Source organism: Gopherus evgoodei, chromosome 10, assembly GCF_007399415.2.
Source record: "Gopherus evgoodei ecotype Sinaloan lineage chromosome 10, rGopEvg1_v1.p, whole genome shotgun sequence".
Taxonomy (NCBI): domain Eukaryota; kingdom Metazoa; phylum Chordata; order Testudines; family Testudinidae; genus Gopherus; species Gopherus evgoodei.
This window is the reverse complement of record NC_044331.1, coordinates 56,829,196-56,856,921: the sequence shown is the minus strand read 5'-3', so window position 1 is coordinate 56,856,921 and position 27,726 is coordinate 56,829,196. Positions and strand designations below refer to the sequence as shown.

The window sequence follows — 27,726 nt, the reverse complement described above, 5'->3', positions numbered from 1 at the left end:
AAAGAGCTGGTGTTATCACTAAATAGCTAATAATAATTAAATTTTGAAACAAAAAGTTGTTTGAAACCAAAACCTGAACTTTTTCAAATGGGACATTCTGACATTTTCAAAATTCACCTTTCTTTCAATTTTTTTACAAAATGATAAGTTTGTTAAACTGACCCTTTCTCAAACTGTTGCAGTTCCAATGAATCTGCATTTTCTGATGCTAGAGATATCATCAAAAATTTCCCAACCAGCTCTACTGATGAACAAATAATCAATAGGCACCAAAATATCCCCTAATCAACACCCTAAAGCAATCAGAAGTCTGAGAGGAAAAGTACAATTCTGTTCCTCAAAACAGGCAAGCACAAAACTAAAGCAGTGACTTCCTTAACTTAGAATCTGATCTTGCAAATATTTTATGGTTATCTACACTCGCAAGAGCAGCAGCAAGAGCCAGGGGTATTAGTAATACCTCTCAGCTTGTCGAGAATCAAATGCCAGCTATAGAGCCTAATGGGTGCTTCCCAGAAACTGAAAATCCTCTTGGATTTCTTGCTTTGATGCAAATCACTCTTTCTATAACCTCAGTTTCATAGTTCTTCCTGTGATGTAAGTAATTTTCAATAATGAAAGCAGGGGCACACAAATTTGAGTGGAAGAAGGGCAATGTTGGGACTCAGTGAGTGACATCTCTCAAAATGAGGTACATTTGGATATTAACTTATCACCTCGAGGCCTCAACCACAATCAGGGTCACATTGTGCTAGGCAGTGTACAAACACAGCAAGTGAGAGTCTTTGCATCTAAATAGATAACAAGGAAAAAGAGGTGCCGTTATCTCTGTTTTACTAAAGATACTGAGGCAGAAAAGATTAGCGGTCGTATTCACAAGGACTTAGGAACCTAACTGGCATTTTAGGCACCTAAATTCCACTGGGATTCACAAAACCCCTGTTCAGAAGCCCCCAAGCCCTGTAAGTGCCTAGAATTGTTTGTCATCTACATGTTTGCAGTAGGAGTTCCCTAAGAACCTATATTTATGCCTTTAAGCACACACACAGTGCAGTCCCACACCAGGCATCATGACATCTAAGTCCCAGAGTGATGCACAAACCAGGAGAAGATAGGCATTCCTCTGCCTAACTCACCTGCAGGGCCCGATTGGGTAAGCATATTCAGATCTCATCTACTGCATTAGGCCCCTTTAGAGAAGCTTACACAAAATGAGAGGAAGGAGTGGATCAACTCCTTCATAACTTATAGCCCAGTGGTTAGGATACTAACATGGGATGGGGGGAGATGCTGATTAAGAACATAAGAATGGTCGTACCGGGTCAGACCAAAGGTCCATCTAACCCAATATCTGTCTACCGGCAGTGGCCAATGCCAGGTGCCCCAGAGGGAGTGAACCTAACAGGCAATGATCAAGTGATCTCTCTCCTGCCATCCATCTCTGTCCTCTGATAAATAGAGGCTAGGGACACCATTCCTTACCCACCCTGGCTAATAGCCATTTATAGACTTAACCATCATGAATTTATTCAGTTCTCTTTTAAACGCTGTTATAGTCCTAACCTTCACAACCTTCTCCGGTAAGGAGTTCCACAAGTTGACTATGTGCTGTGTGAAGAAGAACTTCCTTTTATTTATTTTAAACCTGCTGCCTATTAATTTAATTTGGTGATCCCTAGTTCTTGTATTATGGGAATAAGTAAATAACTTTTCCTTATTCACTTTCTCCATAAATCTCATGATTTTATATACCTCTATCATATCGCCCCTTAGTCTCCTCTTTTCCAAGCTGAAGAGTCCTAGCCTCTTTAATCTCTCCTCATATGGGACCCTCTCCAAACCCCTAATCATTTTAGTTGCCCTTTTCTGAACCTTTTCTAGTGCCAGTATATCTTTTTTGAGGTGAGGAGACCACATCTGTACACAGTATTTGAGATGTGCGCGTACCATGGATTTATATAAGGGCAATAATATATTCTCAGTCTTATTCTCTATCCCCTTTTTCATGATTTCTAACATCCTGTTTGCTTTTTTGACCGCCTCTGCACACTGCGTGGACATCTTCAGAGAACTATCCATGATGACTCCAAGATCTTTTTCCTGACTCGTTGTAGCTAAATTAGCTTCCATCATATTGTATGTATAGTTGGGGTTATTTTTTCCAATGTGCATTACTTTACATTTATCCACATTAAATTTCATTTGCGATTTTGTTGCCCAATCACTTAGTTTTGTGAGATCTTTTTGAAGTTCTTCACAGTCTGCTTTGGTCTTAACTATCTTGAGCAGTTTAGTATCATCTGCAAACTTTGCCACCTCACTGTTTACCCCTTTCTCCAGATCATTTATGAATAAATTGAATAGGATTGGTCCTAGGATTCAAGAAGGGTCAGCTCTACCATTTTTGCTGCCACCCGAATTGCCAAAGCAAGAATGGGTGGCCCCAAGAATGAATGGAATGCCACCCCTCAACATGTGCTGCCCCAGGCACATGCTTCCACCACTGGTGCCGGCCCTGAGTTCAAGTCCCCTTTCTATCTGAGGGGGAAGAAGGAATATGAACTAGGATTTTCCACATCTCAAGTGAGTGCCGTAGCCACTGGGCTACAGGATGTTCAAATGTGGGGCTCCTGTTACGCTATTCCACTGTGAATAAAAAATATATAAAAAGTCAATAGAGCAGGGCATAGGCTCAGATGGCATAGGCACCTACTGCCAAGAGAGGGTTCACAGCTGAGAATCCCAAGCATAGGTAGATGCCTCCGTGCAGCCCAGTCTTCAGCTCCTATCTCCAAGAGAGGGGCAGGGCTTAGCACATCCCTTCAGCTTGGCACCTCCCATTGGCTAGGTTTGGTAAAAGTCACCTAATGTTCTGGCTTTTGAGAATGGCATTCTGAGACTCCTCTCTTCCCACATTCATTGTACAGGAGCTAAGGCGCATAACACAAACTGCGTGAATCTCAGTGATTTTCTCGGAACCTAAAAGATAGGCATTGTGATACTGGGAGTCACCATGCCTGAGTTTCCCTGGGAATCTTGCCCTGAGTGACTTGACCAAGGTCACACAGGAAGTCTGTAGCTGAGCTGGGAATTTAACCCAGGTCTCATGAAACCTAATGCAAACTTAATCTCAAGACCACCCTCCCTCTTACCACTGTACACTGGAATGACACTTTAATAAGAGGTGTCCTTCAGATTCCTAAAGGATAATTGTTTCTCCTGTGTCTCAGTGATCTCCAGCTATGGTAGGGCACGTGAGCTGCTTGAAAATGTTTATAGAACAAGTTCAATAATGAAGCAACCATGTCTGAGTATTTTTTATATACCATTGGAGCCAAGGACTATAAAGTCTGTAATAAAGCAGCTGACTGCTATAAAACTCTCATTTTTGGAGGGGATTACTACTATTATAACATGTACTTGATACTGCCTAATAGGTTTTTAAACTGGAACAGCTGCACAGCAATATCTTTTCCTTGATGGTTAGCAACCATTTTCCCCACGGATCAGAATGCAAGAATGTATCATTTCATGTTTGGAATTTCCTGTAGTAACAACTGTATTAGAGTAGCGTTCTGTGTTATGCAAATTAGAGTAGATTGTTGCTGCTGTTTCACAACCAACTGGCTCATACTGTAGCTCTGTGAATTCATGATCTGTTGTAATTCACCTCAAGCATTGTGTAAAATATAAATCTATGTATCACAATTTGATAAACAGGAAATGATGAAGGATGAAATAGGGTACATTGTTTACAGTAGAACATATAAAGCTTGATTCAGAGGTGCTAAGCACCTGCACCTCTTGCTGACTTCAAACAGAGATGCAGGCAATTAACATCTTTCAAAATCATACTCATAGTGTATTCATCATTTTAATATAAACTTATTTTACGGAACACTCATTTCCCAGCAGATATGCAATTTTGTGTAAAATAGTTTAGTAAATGGTAAGTGCCTTATAAATAAAGACGATATACATGCTCATTTCTGTCCTTTAAATCAATGCATGGTAATTCCTCTCAATCCTATTCAGTGTAATTTTCAAATAAATGATATGAGCACCTACTCCAAGTATTCTGGAATTATATGACATTCACCAACCTCTTCTCTCTTCTCTGTGTACCTCCCCTCACTTAGTTAAAATTTTATATTGTAATGATGCATCTATCATTTTTATACTGATGAGGCATATTGTAAGAACTGCACAAATAGAGGAATCATTTTTCTACTACTATTTATTCAAATTTATGTATGATCATTTTTGTAATGATTTCATAAGCCACTTTTTTGCACATATTCGCTCACACGCTTCACATTTTTGCCAAAAGCAAATTTATACACATGATTTTAAATGTCAGAAATACTTGATTTGCAAATTCTACAATCAAACTACTGAAGATTTGTGCTGCACTGAATTAGTTATATTAAATCAATCAATCGGGAAGAATACCTCATTACATAAACACCATACCATAAATTGTGAACATTCAGAATTTACAGTGATAATCCATAAAGCAAGAATTATGACTTGATTATATTTGGGAATCAATTAATTTGGGAATTTTGGGATCCCTTCACAGATTGTTAGCAAACAGGAAAAAATAACTGAAAATCAACAGATTATTCATTGTCAATTCTTGCTTAGCTTTACCAAAGAGATCTAGCTCTTTTAAAGTTTTCACTCATCTGTTTCTGAACCCTCCCTGCACTTATGTTTAAAACATCAACACTGAGCACCACCTTTGCTTTAATCATTTATACCATAAATATAAGTACACTTCTTCTTAGCAAGGAAAGTGCCCTAACTCACTTCTCTAGTGTTCCCCTCCCTCTCCTCAACTCAGTCCTACTTTCACTTCTCAGCTCTGATCTTCAAGTCATCCTCAAACTTTTTGCATAGATTGGATATTTATCCATAACACACAGTACAGAACTACAAGATAATGCAAGAGCGGTGATTCAAGCAATGACAAAAGTACCAATTTCACTAAAGGCTAGACTGAAAATTGAGTTGAACCAAATGATAGACAACACTATCATTTTCATCTCACTTTACTACACTCTGCAAATCTGCCTACTATCACCTCTGCAACAGTGATCGCATCTACCATTAGCTTGACGCTCACTCTGATGATCTCTCCTTCATGCATTTGTCACTTCATGCCTTGATTACTGCAACTCCCTCCTTTTATGGCCTCGCAAAATCATCCATATCCAAACTCCTGTGTGTTCAGAATACTGCAGAACAGCTTCTCCCCTGTTACATGCAAACACTATAATATAATCCTTGTCACAAGAAAATGAATTACTGATGAGTTTCTCCATATCTAATAAAAATTTGGAATTACTAAGGTAATAAAAAAATGAGTCTGTATTGCCATTTAAATGAATCCTCAGTCCAACTCATTTTCTTCCTGAAAATATGTATTAAACTCTCAGGTAAAACTAAGTTTTTTTTTTTATTGAGAACACTGACATTGATCTATCTCCTTTGCCTGCTTTTCCCTTGCCGCTGAAATATTCTGGTAACAATCAGAAAATCTGAGCCCGTTCTTAGACCTTGACTCCCCACCCCCTTTTTTTTTTAATCAAGTCAATTTACTACTAGTGAAATGTACTAGACTGACAGTACTGGAAATTGAAACTCTCTGACAGAGAGGTAGTTCAGTCTCCATGCTCATTCAGTCTTTGGCTTCTGATGAAACTGGAAAGAAGGGTGCCAATTAATTCCAGATGAGGTGCTGGCTTTTTGTAATGTGCATAGCTGTCCACTGGAAAATGGACTGAGTTCATGGACTCATTTCACATAATCTGGTTAATAGCTGTGTGGTAATTATCTTTCGATCCTTATCCAACCTAGATTGTGCATGAAACAAAAACCTATAGGTGAAAGATTTCACATTTGGCATCACTTTTTGAGCTATTCATTCTCTTTCAGGGAAATACAAAGTTATGCAAACATTCGGCCTAGCTCTGCAAAAACTTGTGTGTGAGAGTAACTTTCTCGTGAGAATAATTTCATTGAATTCAATGAGACTATTCATAGTAATAAGTGTTTGCAGGGATATGCCCAACACTTTGCACAGTTAATAGTATTATTATAAAAGCAGCAAAGAATCCTGTGGCACCTTATAGACTAACAGACGTTTTGGAGCATGAGCTTTCGTGGGTGAATACCCACTTCCTCAGATGCATCTGAGGAAGTGGGTATTCACCCACGAAAGCTCATGCTCCAAAACGTCTGTTAGTCTATAAGGTGCCACAGGATTCTTTGCTGCTTTTACAGATCCAGACTAACACGGCTACCCCTCTGATAGTATTATTATGTAACATACAAGGTGTCTAGCATCTTTTTAGTTGCACATACATGAATCAGGCACTCAGGATATAATGCTCAGAATAAGACCTCTAAATATTTCAGAAGACAAAGAACATAGTACAGCACTTGAGGAGCAAGTAAAAACACCAGTACCATCCTAATAAGTCAACCCAGTATCATATAACTAACAATAGTCAATACCAAATGTTTCTGATGAAAGTATGAACCCTCACAGTGAATCATTTCTTTCCATACTATGTTATTGGGACAAATTTCTTCCTGACCCAGTCTGCTATATCAGCATCTGCCCTGAAGCATGACAGCTGATAATTATCTATCCTTCCTTGTCTATACAGATCTTATAAACATGTGCTCAGGTAAGTAGTGTTTATTGACATGAATAATTCCATTCATTTCCATCACATGGGCAAGAGTTTGCAGGATCCGGTCATTCAGTTTCTTTTCCACAAAGATTTGTGCCTCACACAAGTCCCTTTTTAAATGGAGGATACAGCTCTCCTGGATAATACAGAAATTTGATAGTCAACTACGTAAAATGTTTGTTGCATGCAACTGGATACCCAATTGCCTAGCATCTCTCAGTTCCCCATATCCACTGTGAAATTAGACATTGCCATGGCACACTGGTGTGTCTTAATTATTGTACAGAGAAATCAACTAACTTAGTAATAGCTGATTGCAATTTTCTATATTATGAGGAAGCTTCCCTGTGGTGTCCAGATTCTATTAGACACAAGACAAGACAGTATCAGAGCTATTAGGAAAACCATTAAGACTCCCTCATTCTTGGCCCTTGACCCAGTTATTGTACACATTAGAGCAGGCTGACCATGCTCTAAATTGTATCTGCAGTTCTCAAGAACCCCAGATGGAAATAAATGAAGCATGCTCCCATAACCAAAACACACCTCCCCACCCCTAGCATGACTCATATGTGGTGCTGATGCAGGCATAGGAGACTGCTCCTTCAGATTCTGCATCTTCGGGGGCCTCCTTCCCACTGGGAAAATTCCCAGCAGATTAATTGTAAGAGATTTATACTCCCCTTGTGCTGCTCAGGTGATATACACACACACACACACACACGCCCAAATGTTTTATAAAATGTTGTGTAAATTACATACTTTTACCATTATGGGATCATATTTAAAAGTGTGAAATCCATTCTGCCATTGTTGCTTTCTGCAACTACAGAGTCAGCAGAATTAAACCCAGAGGTTAGCATACTGACGTGTGGTTTAGAGGGATTTTTTTGCTGAATACTGTTCATCCAGTGCCCTCAGTATGCTATGTAGAAGGTTCACAGGAAGAAAGACTCACACATTCAATTTCCAAACTAAATAAAATAAATATTTAAAAAATCAGCAACTCACTTTAGCCAGTTAAGAAAATGCATGCACAAGTTCCTGCTCCAGTATGATTTCAGATCTGATTCGAAAATGAGCTAACTGGCATGTGAGTGACATTTCCCCCACAGATATGGACTGCAATATAGTAGTCTCCTCCTGAGTCAAGATTCCAGCCTGTCTTACAGTGCTGTGAATCCAGAATAACTCCCCCAGATCCAATGGAGCTATGTTGTATTTTACACCAGTGTAACTCAGATCAGAGCATAGCCCCAAGTGTCTAGCACAGACATTCTTACAAAACGTTAACACAAATATTCCGTGATAGGTCACTAAACATTACATAGGTATGACATTGGGATAGTACATCTTTAGAAGTTCTAGTTAGAAAAGTCTGTAATGGCAGCATTGAAGTGTCACTGTTAATCTGTGTCAGTTGTCTTTATTCTGCAAATTACTTGAGAGAGTAGTACAAATACCTCTGTAACATGTTCACCCATTTCTGGCTAAGTGGGGCTTTGAGAGAATACATCACTTCCAGAAATGAGTATGTCATTTCCTGAACTGAGCCTTTCTTCAAATATTAAGTCATTATATTATGGAACTAATGAGTCAACCTACTTGACATCCCAGAACTTTGAGGAAGATGGGTAGTGTCTGATAATCTAGTGGTTTGGTGTTCACATTTTTAGAAGAAAATCAGGTATCTCTACAATTATTCACACCTAACACTTTTTTCTGCTTCATCCGTTACCAAGCTTAGATGATTTTATACATATACACACACACACGAAGAAGCCACTGAAACCAGAGACATTTTACTGTATATGATCTGCACAGGTATAACAAAATATTTATCTCCTTACCATGTGACTTGACTGTTCTCTGGCAGGTATTATGTCTGTGTTACTATTCATGCACCTTTGTTAAACCGGATTTAGTAACTAAGACTAATGGCTCACTCTGTTTCAAAAGGCACAGCCATGCACATTTGGTGCAGTGGGAATCTCACCAGGACACACAATCATTCATGGGGATCTGAGGGAGCACAGCTACTCTACCACCATATTGGAAAGGGTAGCATGTTCTTCTTTATGATCCTGGCCATCTCTCATGGCTGGTGGTAAAACTACCTAGCTGGACCTCTTCCTTACCCCTGGGCTCACCCCTTTATTGTGGAGATGCCACTAGTCAGGAGCAATCCTCGGCATTCAAGAAACTGCAAAGGCCACTGTTATACACAACTTCTCTCCCTTTCCCCAGGAGTCAGGCACTGCCTTACCCTAAATCAGTCTGCTGATATAATGCAAGCACTGACATAGAAGATGGATTTGCTGGATCGCTAATGAACTCAGATTTCAATGATTCAAGTCAACTTTCCTCTGTTTGGTAGCAGGTCAGAAGTTTGTTAATACTATATATTCAAGTATTTGAGAACAATTAGCAAACTCAAACACAGTTACTTCAAGAGCAGTAGGATCTGTCTCAGGTAAAATCGCTTCCATTGATTGATGGCTGAAGCACTGTAGAGAAGAATGCAAACACTGTTACAGAAGGCAATCTGTACAGCAAAATGCTTTTACTTACTGGACCTTGAGGACTGTTCCTGGCACTGGAAGCCAAAGCCATACCGTCAGATTTATAGTCCTGAAAAGAGGGAAGGAGGGAAAGCGATTAAACAGAATATTTTGTACTTTACATAACAGGAATTAAAATCAGCAAAAAGTACATTGCAAAGCAGAGCTCAGAACTATGCTCAGGGAAGAGGCTATTGATAAATACTATTAATTTCAGTTATAGCCATACCTATTCATTTTAGGTACTTGTATGGTTCACATTACCTTACTATCTCAGTGCCTTTTAAAAAAAATATAGCTATCTTCACAAATTCTCTGTGAGGCAAGGCAGTATCACTCTCTGCATTATATAGATGGGGAACAGAGAGACTAAGTGATTTGCCCAAGGTCTGTGGCAGACCAAGGAACTGAACCACGGTTTCCTGAATCCCAGGCTAGTAACAAAATCATACCACCCTTTCTATCATGTGATGTATTGATATAGTGTTATGTTAGTATTAAAACCTGTATGAATTTTGTATTCATAATTAACTCATAACTCAAAGTTTGCACTTAAATTAGTTGAAAAGAATATTGTGCAAACGAATTTGTTTTACTTATGATGCGGAACACAGTGTGTGGCTATAAAAGTAAAATAAAATACTCTCAATCCTTATATTTATTCCAAGTTGAGGAATCATGTCTCATCTCACTGAAAATGGTTCAGAACAAAAATACCTCCACATCACTATCTTCAGGACACAGTGACTTCTTTTTTTAAACTTTACACAAAAAGTACTAATTTTTCCACCTGTTCTAATTATGAGTTGTAACTTATCCGTTTTTCACCTACTCACAAAATTATACCAGAGTCCCTCTATGCCTCATTAGATACCATCTGACCCATTTCCACTCCCTGTTGTATATAATTTCTGAATTTGCCTTACTAGAGTCAACGCTCTAGTGCTGTGCTGCTAGAAGAGACAAGTACAACAAGAAAAGCAACTAACAGGAAGGTCAAAAGGTGTAACTTAATGATAGTGAATAATTCAACATGTGAACTGATGGGGATGTGTAACCCACACATCTTCAGGGTGTGTTTTTCTGTCCCATCTAGTGGCATTAAGATCACTCAGAGAGAGGGAGATCAATGAGTTTGCTCTACAACCTTAGCTAAGAAGTAGTTGGCTTTTAGCTCACGCGGTAGAGGTTCATGTACTAAGCTCCAGAGGTCCCCGATTCAATCCTGTCCACCAACGACTGGGGTCTGTCAGTGTTACAGATGCACATAAAAACTTAGTCATATGGTAAATGCTTGTGGGACCTAAAATGCCAGTTCTACAAGAGAAGAATCCTACTTTAACATACACCTTCTTCTAGGCACATAAATTATGTGGACAGACTTGTTGGTCAATAGGTATATATAGGCCTAAATGAATCTAACTGATTCTAAGGGAGTTCAGCTTTACATGAAGGATTCAAGTGAATCTAAATTACATCACTTTACCTAGCACTTGCAAATTGGTCCAGAATCACTAGATGTGTTGGATCGGAGCTTGGTCCCCACTGTAATCTCTTTATGTCTCCATGGCATGAAGGGGGCAGAATGACCCAAGAGGAACGCCCCAAGCACAGAAGTACTGGGATAGTGTATGCTGTCCTCCCACCCCCATAGCCCTTAGCTTTGGGGTATACTCAGGATGGGAATAGGAATGGCCAGAACTACACTCTACACTCTGGCAATTCTGGGCAGCAGATCAGCCCATAGGCAAACATGTAAGGCTACCATAAGTTGCAGCAACTCCTGGGGCTCCTCTAAGATATCCGAGGGACTACACTGGCTCCTGGAGTAACCTAAAATGTGGAAAAGGAGGAAGAGAATGTTCCCTGTGTTCAATTCCTAACTCCACCCTTCTGTATCACCTTGAGTGAGTCACTTAGCATCTCTGTGCTTCAGTCTCCTGTCTGGAAAAAAGAATAATAGTCCTTCCCTATCTCATCAAAGTGCTGTGAGAATGAATACATTAATGACTGTGAGGCACTTAGACATTATGGTAATGGGGGCCATGTAAGTTCCTTAGATAGATAACTAGAAGTATCAAGTGGCCAGTATCAAGTATCAAGCAGCCAGTATCAAGTGGAGTGGCACAAAGGTCGGTCCTGGAGCCGGTTTTGTTCAATATCTTCATTAATGATCTGGAGGATGTCGTGGACTGCACCCTCTGCAAGTATGCAGATGATACTAAACTGGGAGGAATGGTAGATATGCTGGAGGGTAGGGACAGGATACAGAGGGACCGAGACAAATTAGAGGATTGGGCCAAAAGAAATCTGATGAGGTTCAACAAGGACAAGGGCAGAGTCCTGCACTTAGGAAGGAAGAATCCCATGCACTGCTATAGACTAAGGACTGAGTGGTTAGGCAGGAGTTCTGCAGAAAAGGACCTAAGGGTTACAGTGGATGAGAAGCTGGATATGAGTCGACAGTGTGCCCTTGTTGCCAAGAAGGCGAATAGCATTTTGGACTGTATAAGTAGGAGCATTGCCAGCAGATCGAGGAATGTGATCATTCCTCTCTATTCGGCATTGGTGAGGCCTCATCTGGAGTACTGTGTCCAGTTTTGGGGCCCACTCTACAAGAAGGATGGAAAAATTGGAAAAAGTCCAGCAGAGGGCAACAAAAATGATTAGAGGGCTGGAGAACATGACTTATGAGGAGAGGCTGAGGGAATTGGGATTGTTTAGTCTGAAGAAGAGAAGAATGAGGGGGGATTTGATAGCTTCTTTCAACTACCTGAAAGGAGGTTCCAAAGAGAATGGATCTAGACTGTTCTCAGTGGTACCAGATAAAAGAACAATGAGTAATGGTCTCAAGTTGCAGTGGGGGAGACCTAGATTGGCTATTAGGAAAAACTTTTCACTAGGAGGATGGTGAAGCACTGGAATGGGTTACCTAGGGAGGTGGTGGAATCTCCTTCCTTAGAGGTTTTTCATGTCAGGATTGACAAAACCCTGGCTGGGATGATTTAGTTAGGGATTGGTCCTGCTTTGAGCAGGGGGTTGGACTAGATGACCTCCTGAGGCCCCTTCCAACCGTGATATTATGTGATTCTATGTTTCTATGATTCTAAGTACTGAAGTGCCTAAATGCACACTTATTCCAGAACCCAAGGGGTTAATTAACTTAGGTATTCATTTATTTTTGCAGTGAAGCATTAGAAAATGGTTTGCATATTGTAATTCTGATCTGTTCTTTTATTACCAATGCCTGTACACTTGTACTGATATTTTGAGCCAGACCCTCGGCGACTAGTTTCCTGTCAGTAAGATTAGGTAGCATGCTAAAGTGGTGCAGCCAGTTTAAATGTTCAGGAATGAAAGTCTGATGAGCTGAAACTAGTGGGCCCAGTGAGGACAAGAGAGCTCCTGGGTCCTGAAAAGATATTAAGCTTTTCATTCCAAGGAGAACTTCTCCTATAAATTATGAAGTTTTGAAGTAGACCAAAATAGCTAAACAATAATGAGTCATCTTGTATTTATAGGAGAATGTAGCATGTTTTAGTGCATGGAGCACAATATAGGAGGAAGTTTGTTTCTAATTCCACTGCTTCATTGGTGACTTTGGATCATTTCGCTTCAAGTCCCAATTTTCCTACCAGTAAAATGTAGACAATCCACTTCCTTAACTCAATAGCGGTTTCATTCATTAACGTTTGTGAAGTTGGAGGAAATCCCCTGGAGGAAAGGCACCTGGAAATAAATGCAGTTTTGTTACTGGAGCCTTGGAGAATTTGTGGACTAGAAGGGTCAACAAGGGCAATGGGATCAAAAACATTCTCACCATTCTTAACACTTCACCATGTTAAATATCAGGGCATACAAGAGGACACTTTATGCAATTACTGTATTATAGTCTTCCTCTCTCTAGAGCCAGCATGCTAGTTGGCAGTCTGTAGCCATATGATTAAGAATTTGTGTGCACCCCAGTCTGTTTATATGTTGTTTACACTTTGTACCAAGTCTCCAGCTGTAAACTTACAAAACGGGGAAAGGTGCCTGACTACTCCCAAGAACACCAGACAGAACTGGAGACAAAATCCTGCAGTCTGTCTCATTACATTTCTCACAGCCATGATGGGTGTAAACAAGGAGATTATGGCTAACAACAGATTTTCTAAGATTCCAACCCCACCAAAACACCTGAAAACCAGCATATCATCTATTTCATTTTCCCCCAAACTCCAGGATTTAATGACAAACTTGCTTCTGTGTCAGCCACTCAGTTCTTTACCACTGATGTACGTTCCTTTCTGATGGTTTCCTAGCATTTATTGACCCTTAACCCCTCCTTGCTTTCAATCACCCTACATCTTATCCTGTCATTTATTATCTGTTCTACCTTATGTTACTCAATGTCTCCATCCAGACACCCTGCCACTTCCCTTTCAACCTTACTCCTTTGTTAAGTACATTAGGTTCTATCTCATTTGAACACACACACACACACACACACTGTATAATATATACACATCTATTGAAATTCAGCATCGTCCTCCCTTTTAATTAGCTTTCTTCATCTCTTTATGGAGCAAACCTGCAGCAGGTTGTATGGCAGACCTTATTTTATAGTTTCAGAACTCTAAAATTTAGAGATCATAGGACAACCATTTTGCAAGCATGCTGCAGGTGATAAACGCCCCAAAATAAGCAGGCTGACACAGCTAACAAAGAAAAAAGATTTCACTCTGCTCATTCTGTGCTTTTCCACATGGAAAATACATGAGTTTCACAACAATACTGTGTCATTGTAGCCTATAGCTTACACAGTGTAGATGCTATTTATTTTACATAGTGTATCTCAAATTACTGCACAGATCTGTGAAACATGAACAAATTAAGATAATAAAAATGTTTGGACTGATGTTGCATAAATGATTAATTTATTTATATAGACAGAGATAGTGTAAGAGCATGAGCATAACGCATATACTTGGAAGACTGCTGTGCCTCGTGTGTTTTTACATATGTTAGTAGTGATAAGGCTGGGCATGCAGAGCCAGAAAATAAAACTGGCGAGGCTCTCCAGGCAGTGACTATATATTGTAGGTACCCAATTCTCCCCAAACAGTCCCTTGGCCATTAAAGGTAATAAACAATATCCTCAAAAACAGGTAAGAGAAAATGTGGTAGGCTACCCTGAGTATGTCCAACAGCACTAGGGCTTGACCCTAGTTCCAGGTCCCTGGTCAAGAAATAGCCTTAATTTTTCCTTGAACCCCTCTCTCTGCTTCCTTTTGAAGGAGATGGAGACAATTACTGATTCTCAGCAGCTGACTCCACCTGTCCCCTTCAGTAAGAATATATAGTTGTGGCTTTTGGTAGACAAGCTTTCCTCCATTCCCCCAAGGATGATCATAATAAGTTCCACATATAAACCATTTTCCAGTACACCATGCCATGTAGTACCATTCATATTTGAAACAAACTACTGTTCAAGTCATGGGTCAATAGGACCACTTTCAGACCTGTTCACAAGAGTCAGGAGCCAATATAAATAATGTCTCACCTACAACCAGGATTGGTCAAATATCATGCTATTTACATGTTATTTGTATGTAAATACTATATATTCTTGTTTGACTTGGATTCTTACAGGAAATGGAGCCTACAGCCATGTGTTTGACCCTAGACAACAAAGGATAAGCCCATTTTTTCTTCTCACTATAGAGTGTATACTGTGACCCTATCAGCCCCTCTTCCAGGCAATGCCTCTCCAGTCCCTCTTTTTCCTTACACATTTCTATTTTGTGATGGTTTCTGCATGGTATGCAAAGATGGGATCACACCAGCCACTCCCACGATTTTATCAGGGCCTAGTCTGTGTTGCACTGGGCAGCTATGCTGTCTACCCATCAGCCTCTCTTTCCAGATGTCATGTACAATTTCCTTCACTATCCATATGCCTTTACATCAGTAAGGAAACACCATTAAAATGTTCACTAAGATGCTTATACAGGACACATCCTTCCCCTCCACCCTTCCAAAAGAAAACTCAATGTAAATGTCAGCCCCCAGACACAATCATCCATTCTTCTGCCTTTAATATGAGGAATAAATTTTGTCTCTCTCTTCCCAGGTGTTAAAAATCTGAGCTCTCCCTGAGGCTAAGAAATCAATGCAAGTAAGATCCATACTTTTTTCCCCCCTTTGGAACACTACCACTTCCAGCAATTTATTTGACTGACTATGCCTTCTATTACCATGTAAATTGTTTGAGACTGCAGGGGGAAAAAAAAGTATTAATCTCCCTTCAGTAAGTCATAAAATAAAGAAATCAATTTCAAGGTCAATTTAGTCTAAATAACACCTGCTGCCCTTTTGGTAACATGCAGACTCTTCTGAAACGCAAAGTTGCTGTCTATAATGGCATCAATATGCAGCTCCAGAAAAAGATGTTTCACATAAGTCAAGGCAGCATACAATACAGTACAGTCTGTCTTCAATGCACTGAGTGGGAGCTCAGAAAGGATTCAAACCAGGTCACTTGTCATCTTACATTCCCCAGAATAAGCACAAAGCCTCAGAAGACAAAAATAAGACTATGAAGCTTTCTGCCTTAAAAGGCCTGACCCTGTGAGGTGTACGGCATTTCCTGAGATTCCAGTGGTATCTGAGTGTTCTCAGCTCCTTGCAGGAGGCTCTTAGACCCATACAGGATTGGGCCTCAGATCAGCTTCATATAGAAAGGAGGCGATCTTTTTTTTTCCCCCTTCCAACAGAAAGTTTCAGCTTTGGAACCCCCCAAATTTTCAGCCAAAATCCAAAATTTTAGGCAAAAGGTTTTTGACAAAAACATGAAGTTTTCTGCGGAAAGTGGATACATTTTGTGAAAACGTTTATTTCACTGAAAACTCAGTTTTCAGATGAATAACAGTATGAGAGAAAATTTTCAATCTCCCCTAGAAAATATACATATATTCCATAGTGATAATAATGCCCTTTTGCGTCGATTTTGTCTTGCCAACCTTAAGCATATTCTCACCAGCAACCACACACCGCACCATAGCAACTCTAACTCAGGAACCAATCCATGCAACAAACCTCAATGCCAACTCTGCCCACATATTTACACCAGCAACACCATCACAGGACCTAACCAGATCAGCTACAACATCACTGGTTCATTCACTTGCACATCCACCAAGGTAATATAGGCCATCATGTGCCAGCAACGCCCCTCTGCTATGTACATTGGCCATACTGGACAATCCCTACGTAAAAGGATAAATGGACACAAGTCAGATATTAGGAATGGCAATATATAAAAACCTGTAGGAGAACTCTTCAACTTCCCTGGACACGCAATAGCAGACTTAAAGGCAGCCATCCTGCAGCAAAAAAACTTCAGGATCAGACTCCAAAGAGAAACTGCTGTGCTTCAATTCATCCACAAATATGACACCATCAGCTCAGGATTAAACAAAGACTGTGAATGGCTAGCTAACTACAAAAGCAGTTTCTCCTCCCTAGGTGTTCAAACCTCGACTGCTAGAAGAGGGCCTCATCCTCCCTGATTGAACTAACCTCATTATCTCTTGCTTGCATATATATACCTGCCTCTGGAAATTTCCACCACATGTGTCTGATGAAGTGGGTATTCACCCACGAAAGCTTATGCTCCAATACTTCTGTTAGTCTATAAGATGCCACAGGATTCTTTGTCTCTTTCACTGTATTCTGTCCTTTGGATTTTTGCTAAGCATCACAGATCTTGTGTTTACTTTTTAGCTGGTCAGAAAGCTCTGCTGAAAATTAAATTTCAGTGAAAAATGGAAATGAAAATTTTCATTAATTTTTTACCCCCAACATTTCTGGACCAGCTCTTGCTTACACAAACGTTGTCTCTTTCACAGCCAAGATTTCTTCTTCCTTGACGCTTGTACTGTAAGCCATTATTAGGTATGTCCCTGTGCTGCAAAATTCAGATTCAGATCCGTAACTAAACTTCTCTTACTTTTGGGAATGTTCAGAACTGGCGTTTTGATTGAGATGCTTCTAGCCCTTCTCTGGTCAAGGTGCTGAATTTGTGACATTACCATCAGTTTGTGAAATCCAAAGTACCCGTTACCAAGTGGAACAGGATCCTAGCTGCCCCCGGCCACCATTCCCTAGCCAAATCTGCTAGAGCCCTCTCCATGCATCTACATTATAGATATATAAACACACATCTTTATTAGATCTGGTCAAAAATAGTGACATTTATTTGTGAATTTTGGGGCAATTTTAATTTTAAAAAATCTTGTAAAAATTTAAAAAATGCCATAAGGCTTCTGATATGCTATGGTGTTTCTGAACTTTTTTTTTGTTTTTAAGAAGAGAAGAATAATGTGAGATACTTTCCTTTTCCAATCAAGGGCAATAAGCAAATCAATGCAAAAGAAAATTAGGGAGATTAAAAAATAATTGAACGTAGAGGATAATGTGGCTTCCATCAGATCTTTTGAGAAAGTTTTCGTAGCTTAAAATCATGAACTTGCACACGACTCATATTTAATGTAAACTACTTTATGAAACTTTAATATCAAAAGCCATTGAAGGTAATGGTTTTGTATTGGGAATTGCTAATACAATTGCTGAATCAATGATTCAAGAAACAAATTTGAGACTACATGTAATAAGCATTTTAATCTAATGTTATAATATAAAATGTTAGGACAAGCATTCCTTTTGCAATTGCACATCTGTAATAACACAAAAGGATTGAATGGGAAAATAAATAAAGCCCTGCAATACCTAATCCAAAACACTCCAAAAAACTTTAGCGATCTCATAGAAGATAACATAATAAAAAGCTAAGATTGTAAGCTCTTTGGGTCAGGAACTGTCTTTTTGTTCTGAGTTTATACAGCACCTGGCACAATATGATCCGGATGCACAGCTAGGGCTCTGTAGTGCTACAATAAAACAAATAAGTAATAGCTGTATATTTGTTAACATCAAAGGAACTGATCTCAAGGATTCATTGGAGACCTTCAGCATGAAAGTATGATCTCGGAAATAGAAATTTAATAGAAAATTGTCTCCAAAATAGACGAGTCAGACAGAGGCTTAGAAATACTTCACAATGAAACCATAGAAAGAATGTGATGAAATGCTGCTGAAGAGATAAAGAACATTAGGAATTCAAGAAATCCAGAAATGCTCCTAACTGCAAGGGATTAACTTAATTGTTAAATATTTCCTAGCCCTAGAATAGCAAGTGAAGCCGGTAAATAATTACAGGGTATGTTGTGAAATGAACTGGGAGAACATGACAAAACAATTGGAGTGTTGAATAAATATTTCCTAAATGGAATCACAAAGAGTGCTAAAATTAGAATGTCTGACATTGATTGGTTATCTCCTGCACAGGATTACTTCAGGTTTACTGAGGCACAAGCAGTCAGTAACCCACAAGTCCAGGGCCGTCCTTAGGATTTATGGGGCCCTAGGCAGTATTATTAAACTGGTGCCCCTATGCCGGATGGCAGCCCAAGCTCACAGCCTGGTGGGGGAGGGGGAGGAGGGACTTGACAGCAAAGGATAATGAGATGCCCAGCCTGCCTCATGGTGGCGGAGATCCCCGCAGAGACTTCCATGCACTCTCCCTCATGCAGAATGGACATGAAGAAAGTACCTAATTAAAAGCACTAAAATTTGGGAATAAAAAATGTCAGTCACAGGTTTTTTGATATGCCCTGAAGTTTGTCAGAGATTTATTTGCAAAAACTTCATAGTAAGGGTGAGTCAGCTGTCCTGCTGAATACAACATTACATATAATGGAATACATGATGCAGCTCTTCTCTGTTTTACATTTTCTTCATCAGTATTTCTAAGTTGAATTTATATTTTAAATGTACTCAAATCTTAAGCCAGCATTCCAGATTACTACATATTTAACTCACTGAAACAAAGACATTCTTTTAAATTAATCAGAGAGATTTAGTGTGTTCATAACAATGTTCATTGCTTTTAGAAAAGGGTAACAGTAATTTACTTTGTGTGATCTCCATAACAAGAGACATGGTTATGAAATTTCACCAACTTTAAAAAAATGTTTCCAAAGATTTTAGGTATAACAAGGATTTTGTCTTACTAAGGTACTGATTTTGCTGGAGGGTTCTTTTAAAACTAGTTTGTCGGATAGTCAGAAGTAAAGAAAGGGAACTCTTTGTTCAGCTATCTGGAAGGGAAGGACTGTTGTCCCTTTAAGGGCTCTCTTCAGTCGGGAGTGGAGGGAGAGGTGGTAAAGGGATGGACAGAAAGGACAGGAAGACTTGGAAGCACTTTTTTTTTAACTATCGTAATTAAAATGTGTATTTTAGATAAGGGAGGTCTTTTGAAGGATTTATTTAAAAAACTATGTGTGAAGATCCACACATTTAAGGCTAAAGATGATTGTGCATCTAAAACTCTATGCAAGCATTTTTTAGAAATGTGATTTTATAATCTTCACCAGCTCACTAATGAAATATTTTTAAAGCAAATTTTTAACTAAGGTCCTGTAGACTGACATGTTCTGTGTAAATATTACATTAATGCACAACTGTTTTTGTCAATAAAGTCAGAAACTGACAGTATAAAAATTTATTTGGGCATAAACTTTCGTGGACATCTGATGAAATGGGTTCTAGTCCACAAAAGCTTATGCCCAAATAATTTGTTAGTCTTTGAGGTGACACAAGGACTCGTCCTTGTTTTTGCTGATACAGACTAACAGGACTACCACTCTGAAACCTGTCAGTATATACCTTGGGGTTGGCAAATGCCCGTTAAATGGCTTTATTACCCCTTGAATGTTTCTTTAACAGTTTCAATGTTGTGCTAATAGGTCTGGCAGGCTGGAGGTTTTTTCACTTTTAACTACTAGATTCCCTCCCAAGGAAGACTCACCAGGCTAGAGCAGCCATCTGTGGGAGCCTGCAGGAAGGGTCAAAACAGGGATAGGAAAACAATAGGGTGGACACTAGGACCCAGTGGTGCCCCAAATTTTCAGGTGCCCTACGCAGCTGCCTATGTTGCCTATGCCTAAGGACGGCCCTGCACAAGTCTCTGAGAGACATTTATCCAAAAGTGTTAAAAGAAAAGCAGGGAAAATCTGTAGATTAATTATAATAATCACAGAGACTTCACAGTTTAAAGAGCTCAGTCTTGCCTTGTAATACCACCACATGTTGGCAAATCAGCTACTGCCTTTCTGTGTACATAGCTGAGATCAGCAAACCTCATGTTTGTGTTCAGCTTGGTTCAGGTTACAAATTAAAAAAAAGTTTCTATCCTTGTCTGAAGCACACACACAAATCTGGCTAGGCTCGAAATCTTTGTCAGAACAGCCTGTTATGCTATTTCCAGCAATTCCTGGTTTCAGTCAGTTGAGGAATACTGCAAGAAGCGCTGTGTTGGAAACACTGCAGAAAAGCCTCTTCTCAGGATATTTTAGCATTTGTATTTTTGTCTGAAATCAGGAAATGTCAAAGTCCAAGATTCCTTTTAGAGAAATTAAAAACATATCCCATGCACAGAAGTGTTTGCTAAACCTTGTTAATCCTGGAAATGAGGCTTTAAATAAATGTTTTCTTCAGTAATTGTTCATTCAGATTGGCTCATATAGCCCTAATAAAAAGCACAGAATCTTCCTCTTAAACAGTGACCCTGTAACATAGAGTAGAATGGAGCCCTGGACCTGCTAATTTAATACAATTCCAATTTGATATCAAGACCACTCAATGACACTGTGATGCATGACCAAAAAGGGTTAAGCATCCTCTAGGATAAATGACTCACATTCAACCCTTAAAGACATACAGGGATAATGTTTGTGTTTTTGTGTATTTACGTATATATTGGTAGTGGTCAACAATGTAAGTAAACATTCCGTCTATGCTGTATTGTCTTAATTCACAGATGAAAAGGACATCTTAACATTTAAATGAACTGTAAACATAGGATATGGCTGTATTCAGCTCTCTTTGAAATGTATAGCAAATCATCTGCGAATGGTGGAAAAACAGATAATTGCCTTATGTTAATCTGTGTGAATAATTACCAGTGATGCTTAGGAAATGGGTCCACTTCAAAGTCATCATGAGTGCCTATTGCTCACCAAAGGACTCTGAGCTGTCACAAGAAGGCCGGAAACTGTATAAAAAATGGCTTCCGTCCTGATCCTGCCATCTCAGATCTGCTTGAGGCTTCATGCAGGGGAAACCTAAGCCATAAGGACTGAGATCCCAGCGCTGACTGGACTGCCCCAAATACAAACATTGCACTGTATCCTGTGAACTATTTCTGAAAGAAGTCTTTGCATCTACAAAGCTCACCATCTCTACTATGAATCTGAATCTCAAGATTGTACTTATGTCTGGATGTATATTGATCTTTTAACCTATACTCTTTCTCTTTTTTTTTTTAATACATTTATGTTTAGTTAATAAGAATTGGCTTATTTGATTAAAATCTGGAATATTCATTAACCTGGGAGGTAAAGTGCAATCCTTTGGGATTGGTAGAACCTTTTTTATATGATGAATAAGATTTTCAGAAATCCTCCTCATATTTGACTAAGTGAAGGCCTGAGGCTGGGTTATTTTAAGGGACCTGTGTTATTGACTTCTGGGTAACCAGTGAAGTATTATAGAAGCTGTTTTGTGCTGGTCTGGTAAATCTAAGTATTGGAATATCCACCGGCTAGGGGGAATGTTTGCCCTATTCTTTGCAGTTCACCTAATTGAGTGACCTGAGTTGGCTCCCCTGGGACTCCGGTCACAGATACCCATCAATATGATAGTAATAACAATACAGTACATTTTAATACTATTTGTCATTCTCAAGGATCCCAAAGTGTTCTAAGGGCGAGATTTTCAAAGGCACAAATCAGTTAGAAGCCAGCTCCCACTGATTTTAAGTGCCTAACTTGTTCAAACCCTTTAAAATCCCAATTTTTGAGACCATGGGGCTGACTCTGCAAACATTTACACACTCAAGAAACTTTACTCATTTCGTCCTTTGGCTTTAGAACAAAATGTGAATAAAGTCCTATGCATATTCATAAGACACTCAACAATCAAACACAGCCATAATTATCTAGATATTAGTGACAGTAATATGAATATTAGAGAGTTACTTATTGAACTTGAAATGCTTTCTGTATGGCCACTATTAGGATACTTTACAAGTATTTGTGACCTTTATTAAAGGTCATTAAAGGAACATTAACACCCCAACACTGGCCATTCCCCGGTCCCTAGCAACTCTTCTTTTTTTCTAGTCATAACCTGGGGTGCAAAATTTGGATCCAACTCTTAAACTTCAAAATGTTTGGGATATTTGGATGCAGCATTTTGATTTGGGTCCATCTCTTCCTCCCAATCCCCAAAGTTTTATGGCTGAAGACATTTAAGAAAATAATAATAATAATAAAATATACTGTGCAGATGCTCAGAAACTCTACCCCTTCCATGCAACAATTTTACCATAGGGTTTGGGGCCACTGGTGTAAAACATGGTAATATTTTTATATACAGATACATCTTCATAAAATGGAGACTTGACTCAAAGTAAGAATATTTCATTGCAGGGGACAATCAGCAATGTACATGGAATACAAATGGTTGCAGAAGCTTCTCTGACTAAAATCATCTTTGCTAACCTGGATAACAACTTTCTAGCTCCACACTGGTACACATCAGAGCATCATCAGGTTTTCATAAGCAATTTCTCTTGGCTTTAGCAGCTTGCAAAATTCCATTGCAGGGCTCTATTTACATGATAAAACATTGATATGTTCCATTTATTGCCATGTATTTCTGGACACAACTCTTTCCTAAGCTCTTCCTAGAGTATTGTGCTCTGCACTGACCTGACCCAGGGCTTTGTCTATTTGAAGAAATCCAACTATAAGGCTTGCTTTATTCAGGAATTCTTTGCTTTTAATGTGAATGCTGAATGACTGTCATTGCCAGACATTTTGTAACTAAAATAATTGTACTTGGAATGTGGTTTCGATTCATAACTGCAATTACATGCCACCTTCTGCTCAGAACAACTGCTGTTTAAATGCAGACTTCTTGCAGAACTGTAAGCAAACTGAAGATTTGTAATTGAGCTTTAGTTTTAACTACAGTTATTCATCCTTTTTTTAAGCACATTGATATTTGAACTGCATGAGGTCTGAAATAATGGAAGATACCTCTTTTTTCATAAAAACATAAATGCAAACAAAATGAGGAAGCAATTGAAAATCCTACCAGAACACTCCAATGAATAACAGCAAGAGGAGAATTTAGTTTCAGGCAGTTATTACAAGCTTATGCAATTCTTTGGTAAGAGCACTTAGAGTCCTGTGTTTATTGCTGTCAGTGTCATATGAAAAATACTCTTATCGCTTGGAACTGGATAAAAAAAGGTGAAATCTAACCATAAATGATATGAGCCCTCAGGGTAATTTTAAAATTGTATACTTAAGAAAAATAAATCTATATAGCTTGGCAAGAAAAGGTACTTTGTGGAGTAAGTTCATGAAGGTACAAAGATATTAAATGAGGAAGATAGTGATAATGTATAATAGTGTGTTTCAGCCTAACACAAATGGCAGGAAAAATATGGTATCAATAGAAAAGGAAGCCAATTCTGAACAGATGTCACTCTGCAAGCATTGTAACATAGAGAGAACTGTATGCATGTGGAATAGAATTAAAGGCAAGATTATGGCACTGACTCCCTCCAGCTTTGAAGATACGGCATCTCTCGCCTTCACTAAGCCAATGTCTTTACTTCATTCTGTAAAACTGGAATAATGGCACTCAAAGGGATTTTGCGAGGGTTAGTTAAAGTTAAAGTGCTTTGAAGTTCTAAACAAACCTTACAGAACAACATGGAACTGGAAATCAGGGTGAGAAAGCCTCCAGTCTCCGCATTAGGCCATTATATGTAAACCTATTGCTAGAAAGATATTTTACTTTATCCTAAGGGATAACACTGCTAAGGTGAAATTCTAGCCCCACTGAAGTCAATAGCAAAACACCCACTGACTTCAGTGGATCCAAGATTTCATGCTAAGTCGTGTATAAAGAGGCAATAAGTTATTGGCTGGCCATACCTTGGTCAGACATTGAGGTACTCCTTGTCAGCAGATTCTTCACAGGGTAAATAAGAAACAGATTGAGTACAAAAACTGCATTTTTAACTGCATGGTAGGCCTTGCAGTGTTTTTAGTAACTAATCATATGAACACCAAAAGGTATTTGAGAGAGAAAGAAAAAACTAGATTTCAATTGGAATATAAATTCATGGATTGATTATGAAGATGAGTACAAAAATAAATGTAATTCTAAAGGTTAAGAGAATATTTTGATGTCTAATATAAACTGAACAAGGAAAAGTTATTGTAATTTACAACTTTCTGGTAATAGCTCCACTAAATGTAGCATTTTCTTTTCTTCCTGTAACATTTTCAATGGCACAAAGCAATCAGTCCGAGGCCTATAATCTATGCTTATCAGCCCCGGCACAAAATCTGAGCAGTTTTGGAAGCAGGACAATTAGGAAAGGAGGTAATAGAAGCCTAGTGCCACCTGCTAAACTAGTGGTACTAGGCTAGGTCCTACAAGTTCTACCTTTAATTTAAAAGGGACATAAAAAGCCAGAAATAGTTATTGGAATATCAGAGTGTGGTTCAGCCATCAGCAATATACATAAAGCAGTTGACATTTTAGTAATGTGAGGAAAATTAATATTTTCCTCCTAGCATAAGTGATCGAACACATGAAATGCTTAAACAGAATATAAAAAGCAAAACTGCTTTAAAGCAGATGTTAAAAACTTTGAAGTTCCATGCAGAGAATAATAAACGTTGTAATGCAACGAAACTGCAAAAACTTCCCTGTTGAGTGAGCTAAGTGTGAAGTTTAAACATTTTAATGATTATACAAACAAAAAAACCAGAAGACAGACCAACATAAACCTGCGATCTCAGGATAAAAATAATCACATGTACTGAAGAAAAAAAAACTGTTTTACCTACAAAAATGTAAGGGCTTGTCTACATGGGGAATTATTCTAGAAGATCATCATCTTATTTCACTTCCAAAATAAGAGTGTCCACACAGGGAATAGCTGCTCTGTTTTAATTCAGACCCTACCTTAATCTGAATTAGTTTCCATGTGTAGACAAAGCCCAAATTAAGATTTCATGACAAAACTAGCTAAAAAGCCACTGCTAATAAGATACTAGCAACTTAGATACTAGCAATCCGCAACCTATCCAATGTATGTAACTGAGAATCAGGGTTATCCTTGATTGTCTTCAATGCAGTCAGGAATTCACCCTATAGTATGCAACTAAATATTTCAATGTAACTGCAAATCTTCCAAGCTCTGAGAAGAGTAAATTAAAGTCAACAGAATAATTAGGGATTTGAATCAAAGCTCATTAAAGGCATTAGGAATCTTTCCATTGACTTCAATGAGCTTTGGGTCAAGCTTTAATAGAAAAAAGGGACAGTAGGATGGACTATATAAATTGCACATTCAAATTATGCCTAATTTTTTTTTTAATTCCAGATTTACATCAGTGTAAAAGAGCAGAATCTGACTCATACTTTCTTCAGAGTTGTGTATACTTAATGCATCTCCTTCTACACATATCCTCAGTAATGCATTTTTGTAATTGCTGATTAAAAGCCACAGGGCAGAAGTTTTTGCCAATTTTGTATAAAAACCCCTTTGGGCTGGATTGGCAACTTCAAATCTACTTTGAACTAATGTCAATGAGTGCTGCCTCAGGAGCAGAGCACTCAGACTCAGTGGATATGTCCACTCAACAATCTAAGCCCTGGCTCAAGCCTAACCCTCCATCCATCCACACACCAATTGTGCTAGCCTAGGGCTTGGACCTAGGGTCCTAGGACCCTGCAAGGCTGGAGGCCCGAAGCCCATGTTAAGATGGGACTTAGGATCCAAGCCCTATTTCTTTCCTGTGTGCACTTGGCCCCAGCTTGACTCTGGTCTCAGAAGCCCACTAGATTATTCTAGAGTTCCCGCTGGCAGAGCAGCAGTGCTGCTAGGAGCCAGCACAGCGGACAGATGTGTTATTACTGCTTGGCCAAGCGCACTTTCCTTCCTGCTCCGAGTCCTCCTCACTGCTGCATGGCACTTGCCCAAAGCAGGTAGCAAACCTGACAAGCGGGTGGTGGCTCCCAGCCACCAAGATGTTGGGGTCTTCCCTCCCCTGGTCATGCTGAGCCAGGATCTCTGCTGCTCACCGTCCTTGCAGGCCAGCCGCTTGGTCATCACTCCACTCTCTGTCCCTTGCTTCCACGCGCTCTCCTGCCCTTCTTGAGTCTGTTTGTGTAGGGGCACCCGGACAGCATACACTGTGACGAGGGTGAGTAGGAACCAACCCAAAACTTCCTCACAGGTTCCCAGGAATCCCTTATCCCTGCTGACAAGGGTGCAGTGGGGGAGGGGATAAAGATATCCGTGTGGTGTGAGAACACACTGCACTCCAAGCACTGGGGGTGCACTTCATTGCTCCACAGCTGGGGGTGGGGTGATTGTGAGTGTTTCCTCTGAAACCTATATTTTATGTCAAACTTCAGAACAGACAAAAAAAAATAAAAAAACATCCAAAACATCTTCATTGAACAACCCATTTTAAATGTTAAGAATTGCAAAGTTTCACTTTAATAGTTTGATAGTCCTGGAGACTGATGCCCTAATTATCCTCAGAACAGGTGCACATGAGCATTATCCTGCCAGTGTGACTCAGCCTAGAGATGAAGAGCCTAATTCTCAGAGTAGATGGTAGTTCAGTATAAAACCTTCTCAAACTGCATTCATTCTACTGGGACAGCCACCAAAGGAGCTAATTATGAAGCTTGTATACTCGTGTGCTGCTTGTAGGCACCTGATTCCCATCAATAGTACCAACACAGGTAGGAAACAGAATTGGCAATAGAGTTTTCCCACAGTGAAACACATTAATAGGGCTAGAGAGTCAACTCTGGGGCAGGCGGGTGGACAGCAATAGGTGCTCTGGGATAGGGTTATTTTGATTCGGGTCTATGCACTACAGTGTGTATGCCAGGGCCTTAGGCTCAAGAACAGGTCAAAAAAATCTTTAACCTGGGCTTAAAATGCAATGTAGAGCACAGGGTTCCCTGACATGGGTCAGCTGACTTGAGTCCCACTAACCCTAGGTTTACATTGCTATGTAGACATACCCAGTAACACAATTTGTTCACGGCTTGACCTTATTCCAGAGGTGAAGGAAAAAGTCTGGCACAACTTACATCCCTCTTCCATGCTGCCTCAGCTGTGGTGACTGGTAGATTAAGAGCAGACAGAAACAAAGCTACTCTCCTCCCTGTGTGACTACCTATGGTATGGCTAGTCCATGCAAATAAGTAGGGCCCTACCAAATTCATGGTCCATTTTGGTCAAT

The 27,726-nt window shown here is 39.4% G+C and overlaps 1 protein-coding gene across 9 annotated transcripts in view; it reads right to left on the bottom strand.

Annotated features, from left to right (window-relative positions):
- Positions 1-27,726, bottom strand: part of RBFOX1 (RNA binding fox-1 homolog 1) — a 2,538,143-nt gene that overhangs the window by 2,102,773 nt on the left and 407,644 nt on the right. For all 9 annotated transcript variants that reach the window (XM_030577473.1, XM_030577470.1, XM_030577474.1 and 6 more), the window contains exon 2: positions 9,276-9,335. In XM_030577473.1, coding sequence (XP_030433333.1) covers positions 9,276-9,335 — 60 coding nt within the window. The remainder of the gene's footprint in view (positions 1-9,275; positions 9,336-27,726) is intronic.